This window comes from the organism of the source record quoted next, unplaced genomic scaffold, assembly GCF_019419815.1.
Source record: "Pyrus x bretschneideri cultivar Hongxiangsu unplaced genomic scaffold, Pyrus_bretschneideri_v1 Contig21, whole genome shotgun sequence".
NCBI lineage: Eukaryota > Viridiplantae > Streptophyta > Magnoliopsida > Rosales > Rosaceae > Pyrus > Pyrus x bretschneideri.
Window position 1 is genome coordinate 4,451,376 of NW_025999513.1, and position 8,550 is coordinate 4,459,925.

The 8,550-nt window shown below is 38.7% G+C and overlaps 1 protein-coding gene and 1 long non-coding RNA gene across 2 annotated transcripts; one reads left to right on the top strand and one right to left on the bottom strand.

The window, feature by feature from the left end:
* The first annotated feature begins 2,687 nt into the window (after positions 1–2,687).
* On the top strand, positions 2,688–4,325 carry LOC125477296 (F-box protein At3g07870-like). Its single transcript, XM_048584253.1, has one exon. The coding sequence runs from the start codon at positions 2,688–2,690 to the stop codon at positions 3,867–3,869; it is 1,182 nt and encodes a 393-aa protein (XP_048440210.1). The 3' UTR covers positions 3,870–4,325.
* Positions 4,326–4,866: 541 nt separating this feature from the next.
* On the bottom strand, positions 4,867–5,612 carry LOC125477458. The gene is made up of 2 exons (XR_007258520.1): positions 5,250–5,612; positions 4,867–5,014 (listed from the first exon to the last, which is right to left on the bottom strand). It is a non-coding gene; the product is annotated as an uncharacterized LOC125477458 (long non-coding RNA).
* Between the last annotated feature and the right edge of the window lie 2,938 nt (positions 5,613–8,550).

Sequence of the window (8,550 nt, forward strand, 5' to 3'; positions counted from 1 at the left end):
AACGAATTATGTCAACATGATTCATTCGCATAGCTGAATCTTGAGTCACTTGATGCATATGTGACAAAACCCTGCTAGAGATCAACAATTTGGTTTGTAGTGGTCGCCGCATTAGGAGAGCGGTGGCATCAAGACCGGTCCTTCTCTGCAACTATTCTTTTTAGTCGCGGTGTTCTGATTTCCAGCATCTACAATGCCAATTGTCATATTTAATTCATTTACGTAGTTTTAATGCTAAAGAGCCAAAAACCAAACTTGATAGTAAATCGGACTAATCTGTGGATATACATGGTATCATGAAAAAGAGGGCATCTTATAAGCTAGGATCTCCAGATTATATTTTGTTGAAGGTATTCTGTGTTGTGTGTGTGTGTGTGTTTTTCTCCTCAAATTGCAATTTTTTAATTCAATTTTAATTCATGTGTCGATGGGTAATGTTAACACTATTTTGATGGTTTGAATGGGATGATTTACAACAACTTCTGCATTCATTTCAACTATCTTTCTTTTGGTGTTTGATTTTCTTTTCCTAGATTCTGTTTTGCAGCTCATGAACTGCTCTTCGCAAGCTTGCATGTTTAATCAGCAAGCAAGTGACAGATTGTCCTGTATTACATGTAGCACTCCGATGACTTGGCCCTGATATACAATTTTGCTCACCTAACCTCTGGCCCTTGCCTAGGTCAAATTAAAAGAATAATACAAATCTACATAGATTATGATTTATGATGTTTTGCATGTAATTTGTAAATAGCACAATGTTTCATAATCTTTTGTGTACAAGAATTTACTAACGTTTTCAATGTAAACAATATTAACATTTTGCAACATAATCATTATATCTTTCAAATGTAATTTTTCATATAATTTTTAATTCCGTAGCAACATACGGGCACAAATTTCTAGTCTACGTACTAAACATTGAAATTGATGTTCCTTGAATGAAATATTTTGGGATATGGTTACTTGGAAATGTTTTAGACTATAAAAACTTGTTCTTGACAAGTTTAAGTTTTGTAGCTTGTAATATTGTTTTTACCGCAATTCGTGAATGTATTATGCCTTTATTTATAGTAGTAGGAGATGTAAATTTTTTATCCTAATAGGATTACAACTCTAACAGGATAATATTTAACCTAAGAGATACAATATAATCTACCAAGGATATCCTAGATATGATAGGATTTACGCAATCACATTCCTATAATAAGTAGGACTGCAACAATCTACATTTTTTGTGTGAACCTTTTTTGTTTTGACCACCCAATTAAAGTCCTCGATGCGCTACTGATTATCAATCTCCATCTGAGAAAAGAAAAAAAATCGGAGATGGTCAATCTAAATTTAAAATAAGTAAATATAATTCTTCCAAAACAAAATTCTAAACATCATATTTCATTCAATGTAAATTTCTTGAATCTACTTTGAGTTGTCTCATGAAAAATACTAAACGCTCACAGGTTTACGAGTTGAACATCAACATTTTCAAGTTTGACTTGTTTCTTATCAAGTCAAACATATAGGCTTGGCTTCTTAATTTCAGGAGCCGAACTTTAACAAACCAAATATGAGTCAAACCTAATACATGCTCGAGTAATTTTAAGCTGATTTATTTATTTGATATACACAAAAAAATATGTTTACATTAGTGTGAAAAAATAAGTTGGTTGTAAACATTGATGAAAATGAATCTTACATTGATGAAATGAGAGATCTTGCATGAACTTATGAGTAAATTAGATTACTCCTTATATTGTCGATTCGTTTTATGACGGAATAGCCCAACTTACTTATAAACCTATACAAAGTCTTTCTTCTTATTAATGTGACGTTGATTCTCAACAACACGTCATTCTCGACATTTACTTCCATTATTTTATAAGCTAATTGAGAATCCCAATCAAGGCTTCCTATCACTCTCTCACCCAAAAAGAAATGTCTCCTTTCACTCACATATGTGGCCCGGCCTACAAGTCACACACCAAACCCAAATCAGACTTCCGCAGCAAAAGTTCCCAATCCAAAACTAACCCCCCCATATGTTAGGACTCAAGCCAGGGGAAGAGCCCAACCCAAAAGGCTAGCTTAATAGGTGGGAGGACCCCAAGGGTTTAAGTATCACTACACCATTTCTGGTGTAATCGATGTGGGATCATATCACACCACCCTTCGGAAAACCCAACACCCACATGGGCCCTTACTCTAGTGGCTTTCACTCTTAACGGCGGCGCACCCTCTGGTTGTCCTGTTAGGGTAGCCCTTTTCTAGATTGCCCCCTTTGCAGGGTCGGGACTCGATGCCCACAACGACCTTTTCTTTGGTGGCTTTCACTCTTAACGGTGGCGCACCATTTGGTTGTCCTGTTACGGTAGCCCTTTTCCAAGTCGTCCCCTTTGCAGGATCGAGAACCTAGGCTCTGATACCAATGTTAGGACTCAAGCTCAAAGGAAGAGCCCAACCCAAAAGACTAGCCTGATAGGTGGGAGGACTCCAAGGACTTAATACCACTACTCCATTTCTGGTGTAACTGATGTGGGATCATGACACCACATATATATATATATACATATATATACATATATATATATTGCGATTTCATCCAAAAAAAATATATATAAATTGCGATTTCAGAATTTTTATTTAAAACCCTAATCTGATGCAGATTGCAGAGAGCAAGTAGGAGAAGAATGGCAACAAACCCTAATCTACGTCCTTGCGACGGCAGATTCGAACAACTTCCAAAGGAGTTAGTGATGGACATTCTCTCAAGGGTCTCCGTCAAGGCCCTCTTCAGCTGCAGGTGCGTTTGCAAATATTGGCTTTATAGTATTTCTGACCCTGAATTTCCACATCTACACCGTTTAACATCACCCATTGGCATATTGAGCAAGAACGAACCCAGGGGGCCACGGTACCACGTGGAGGATTCAACGAAACTTCAGTTCACCCAGCTACAAGAGTCGGCCTGCGGTTCCGATTTCCAGGTCCAGAGAATGCAGTTTACTACCAAAAATAATCTACCTATTGACAAGTTTCATTTGATAAACTCGTACAATGGGTTACTTTGTTTGTCTCGAATAATGGACAGAGATGACACCTTCTATGTGTGCAATCCAATCTTGGGTGAGTACATCACGCTTCCCCCGACCAATTGGCATTCTCATAATTGGTGGAGAACATTTTCAGGGATTGGTTATAGCGCCACGACTAATGAATACAAAGTTTTGCGAACCTCTCGTACAAAAAATCAGAACTTAGTGTCAGAGATATACACCATCGGTACAGGAGCATGGAGAAGCATTGGATTGGCTCCTGCTCTTGAACAAAACATTCATGTTAATTCGCAAGGCGATTGTTTTCTGCATGGAGCTCTTCATTGGATTTCCAATAGTGCAGAATCACCTGTTTATTCCTTTAACTTTGAAATAGAACAATTTCGACCAATACCCCTCCCAAGAGTAAGAGTTAAGTCATCATCAGTATACGATTTGAAGTTGGGAGTGATAGGAGGTTGTCTTCTTTTTTGTACGCCCCATTATCATATTTGCAAAGTTGACATGTGGATTATGAAGGATTATGGTGTCCAGGAGTCTTGGACTAAAATTGTTCTAGTCACAAACACTGCCAGGGTATTATGGGGCCTTAGATACTGTTGCAATGTTTTTAGAGACTATCGCGGTGTTCTTGTGTCTCCGAAAAATGGGGACGTCTTTATGTACAATGGCGGTGTAGTTTGTTATAACCAAGAAACAAAGAGTTTCAGGGAAATTGAAATTACTCTGACTGACGAGAGGACACGTGATGCAATTTCTTACAGTCCATCCTTTGTTTCACTCTACAACCTAGGAGAGGAGGTGAAGTGGTACTAAAACTATACTTCCTGTCTCCTGACATATTTATGCCTAAATTTAGTCACGTCTCTCTGCTGCAACTTTTGTTTTTGTATGCTTACCATGTGATATGCAGGGTTCGAGGCATTAAGAAACCCAAAACAAAGCTGTTTGCTGACGGGAGATACCATGGTGCTTGTTCTAGGGTGCCACTCTTCAAGTCCTTAAAGTCCTCCGTTAGTTTTCATAGTTCATATATCTATTCATTTAGTCTTTCTTTGAATTTGTCCGATGGTTGTTGATTATCTCTCCTTTTGTTGAACAATTAACGTTCTTTCTTTTCAGCTGGATTTCACTCTGAGGACATGTACTGCATGCACTACCTGCGGCGGGAACTTGGGTTATGTTTTCAGAGGTACGGGATTCCCGATGTGTCAAGAATGCTTCGACGCAAGTTCCTGCTGAGAATTTTGCAATTACTTTTGCATAGAAAGGTTTCAGGAGGACCGGAATGCCAAAAGCTACTTGGATGTCTGAGTTCCTAAACCCTAATAACTATGCTTCCGTAGAACAAACCGCAGATGATGACTTTGTTTTGTTAAAACTTTTGATTAATGTCTAAGTTTCCTAATTATGAATACTCTTAAGGTGTAAGTCATATATTCCATCAATCAGTTCCTTTAGGCCTTTTGAGTTCCTCAGCCCCATCAAATGCAACCCTAGCCAGTAGCCATGCCCATGGCTATCGCTGCCAGTGCACTTGAGGTTCGGAAACTTAAATCCCACGTAAAATGAGACTCACCACGTTCAACCCTAATACGTGTGCGCGCCTAAGGAGTGGCAGAACCTCCTCAGGCAATGAACCAAATTTGGTCCCGAATGCACGCTAGGATTATTTTTGGATATTCGGGACCACAATCTGAATGAACAAGGATCGTTTGGAATGGAAGGTGGCGAGATCGATTCGTGCGCTCACTGCGTCTATCTTTAATCGTGGTAGTGATGAAACATAAACACAAATTGTATGCAAAGACAATCAAGAAATGGTAACAATTTCATTTATAAATCCGGTCAAAAATTGATACAAATCGGGAAATCTTGATTGCAGCGCATCTTTTGCTATGATCTGACTTTCCCCTGTCATTTCTTCCTCCTCTCATTGCATGCTTTCAAGGCCTGAACTTCTGATGAAAATGTTGTTCACACAATATTAAAACAGGAAATTCACAATTAGTGGAAAATAAAATAAAAAAAATGAAATGAAAAATAGCAACCCGGTTGGCAAGATTTCCAATTCCTGCCAGTCTTAACAAGGCATTCCTGCAAGCCACAGACCGGATTCGGGTTCTTCGTGATTTGGGGTTTAGGGTTTTAGAATTTTAGATTCTAATAAAAAATTGGGGAACATATTTGTTTTACCTGTAAGGAGAGGTAGAAAGCAGAGCATTGGTTGAGCTGTTTTACGTTCTCGTCGTCGCCTTCTACATCTGCGTGGAGAGGTGGTAGTTGCGGCGGTGGCGGGTTGCTTTCTCGTGGATTCGGGTGGGAGTGGGGCTGAAACGTTCTTGGAATTTGGGGAAATTAGGGATTGGATTTGGTGGAATCAGGGGGTTGTGGGTGTCTGATGGGGCAGGTTTAGGGTTTTAGAACTTTTGGGAAATTGATGTACTTGCAGTTGTGGGTCCGAAGAAGAGCACAAACTGAAGCATTTTTTCAGTAATTTTTACCAAAAAAATAAAATCAAACAAAACGGCGGCGTCTTGGTTGAGACAATTTATTTAAAAAGTTCTTAGGACGACGCTGTTTTTGCCCTGGGTAATTACTTATGACTAAGTTGTATTGCCGCTAGGTGGATGGTCTTAGTTTCAACTTTTATATATGATGAGTTTGATATTAATATATTATACCAAGTTGATTGTGGTTAACTCAAATCTCCTTACTCTTTAGTGTAAATTTATATAGTTGTCCCACACATAAACTCTTTTTGACCCCCGGCATATTCATGTTTAATTATGTTCTTTGACCTGTTTGATTTCTTCAATATGATAGCTAGAAATAAAGAAGTTCTGTGAAAATCACATCTCAATAAAAATAAAAAAATAAAACCTTTCAACTTCTTTTCCGCATGGCTACCTAAATTGTTGGACCAATGAATCTTTTAATTCGAAGGCATTTATCAAGGGACATTTAGAATTAGATGCCTCATTGTGCTATTTGTTAGATTAAACACCTATAGCTTTTAGATTTTTTATTAAACATTTTCCTACATTTTAGGTCCACATGTATTATAAGTAGCATTTTATTAATTCAAAACTACACAATTTGCCATTAGAGCAACTCCAGCGTTGGAGCCCTCCCCCTGGCAATACACTATTCAATCCACCTAATGAACATTAATTGCCCTTAATGAACAGTAAGTAGCCCTGGCAATAGATTTTGCATCTCCACCGTTACACTTCTATAGCCCTGGCAATAGGCAATAAAATATTAGTATTTTTTTTATTTATAAAATTAATACAAAATAATTTTAAACGTAATATCGGATAAGATTTTTAATCGTTCTCGGTGCGCCACGTGTCATTATCCTAAGTATTATTAAATAATACAAAATAAATAATTATAATATGGATTTCTGATAAGATTATTAACCAATCACGTCGCGCCACGTGTCATAATCGGTTCACAATCTTTGAGGATAGATTTCCATCAGATTTTAAACGAATGACGGCATGCCACGTGTCATAATCTGTTAACAATCTTGGATGATAGATTTCCATCAGATTTTTAACGAATGACGGCATGCCACGTGGCATTATGCAGAACCTAATCCTTTCTGAATCCTCTATATAATCCACCATCCATCTTCACAAATCTCACACCAAAATTCTCAAGATCTCTATCATTATTCAAAATTTCTGCTTCCTTATTCACAAAAATCAGTTTCAATATTCATAGTTTCTGTTTCTTTCTTTCAATGTCTTCTTCTTCTTCCTCAAGGATGATGTGGGAATTGAATCAGGAAGAGGAAGACTTGTTTAACCAATCAGAATCAATGATCAATCACCAGGGGGTAAGAAATGAGAGGGAAGAAGATGAGGAGCGTCAAATGAGAGATGACGACGTAAGAAGGGGCAGAGCCTCACATTCCCGTCGAGTCATCCAAGCTGCGGCTCAGATCTGCAGGCCTAGGCGTTCCGGAAACCTTGATAGAAGCAGGCAACGACGAGGTATGGAACTCTTGAATGATTATTTTGTTCCTAATAGTGCATTCCCTGATACGTACTTTAGACGTCGTTTTAGAATGGAACGACATTTGTTCAACAAAATCATGCTTGCTGTTTGCAACCATGATTTTTATTTTGTGCAAAAAAAAGATGCTTTTGGTGCTATGGGTCTACTGCCGGAGCAAAAAATTACTGCTGCCTTGCGGATGCTTGCATATGGAGCATCTGCAGACCAAGTGGATGAGATAATGAGGATGGGGCAATCAACCATTCTTGAGTCCCTGATGAGGTTTTGCGGAGCAATCGAATCTATCTACACCGCTGAGTACCTCCGCAAACCCACACACATGGACTTGGAGCGGCTGTTGAAGAAGGCGGAGATGCGTGGCTTTCCTGGGATGATTGGAAGCATTGATTGTATGCACTGGACGTGGAAAAACTGTCCAAGTGCATGGCAAGGCGCTTACGGGGATAGAAAAGGGGCAAAAAGTATCATTCTGGAGGCGGTGGCATCTTTTGATACATGGATTTGGCACGCCTTTTTCGGGGCCCCGGGAGCTCAAAATGACATCAACGTCCTTGCCCAATCCCCAGTGTTCAACGATGTCCTGCAAGGAAAGGCACCAAAAGTTACATATGAGGTCAACGGACGTATGTACGACGGGCCATACTACCTAGCTGACGGCATCTACCCGCGCTGGTCAACATTTGTCAAAACAGTGCCACGTCCGCGGAGTGCGAAGGAAAAACACTTTGCAAGCTGTCAAGAGGGGTGCAGGAAGGATGTGGAGCGTTGTTTTGGTATCCTCCAAGCTCGCTGGGCAATCGTCAAGGGTGCTGCCAGATTGTTTGATGTAGAGTCGCTTCGATCCATCATGATGACGTGCATCATTCTTCACAACATGATTGTGGAAGATGAGTACGATTATGAAGCTGTTGATGAATATGAGCCAGACCCGATGAACAATTCAAGAACACGTATATATTGTGCTCAGGACGCCACCGATGACCCCGTGCAACATGAGCCATTACAAAGGGATGGACGTTACAATGAAAGGCTCATTCAACGATATACTGCATTTCAAATGCCAGACATGCACAATGCCCGACAAATTGACTTGATAGAGCACCAGTGGGCATTGAAACAAGCTGAAGATAATTAAGTTCATTTTAGTGTGTTATTTTGAATTTGGTATGTTTATGTTATTTTATTTGGTGTGTTTTATTATTTGGTATGTTTATGTAATTTTTTTATGTTTATGTTTATGTAATTCTTAGTATATGTAATTCTTAGTATGTTTATGTTTATGTTTATGTTTATGTAATTCTTAGTATGTTTATGTTTATGTTTATGTTTATGTTTATGTAATTTTTTTATGTTTATGTTTATGTAATTCTTAGTATATGTAATCTATGTAAAGGACTTTTAATTAGAACGATGGACTTTTAATTATTTTATACAAGGACTTTTAATTAGAACGATGGTCATGGTCATG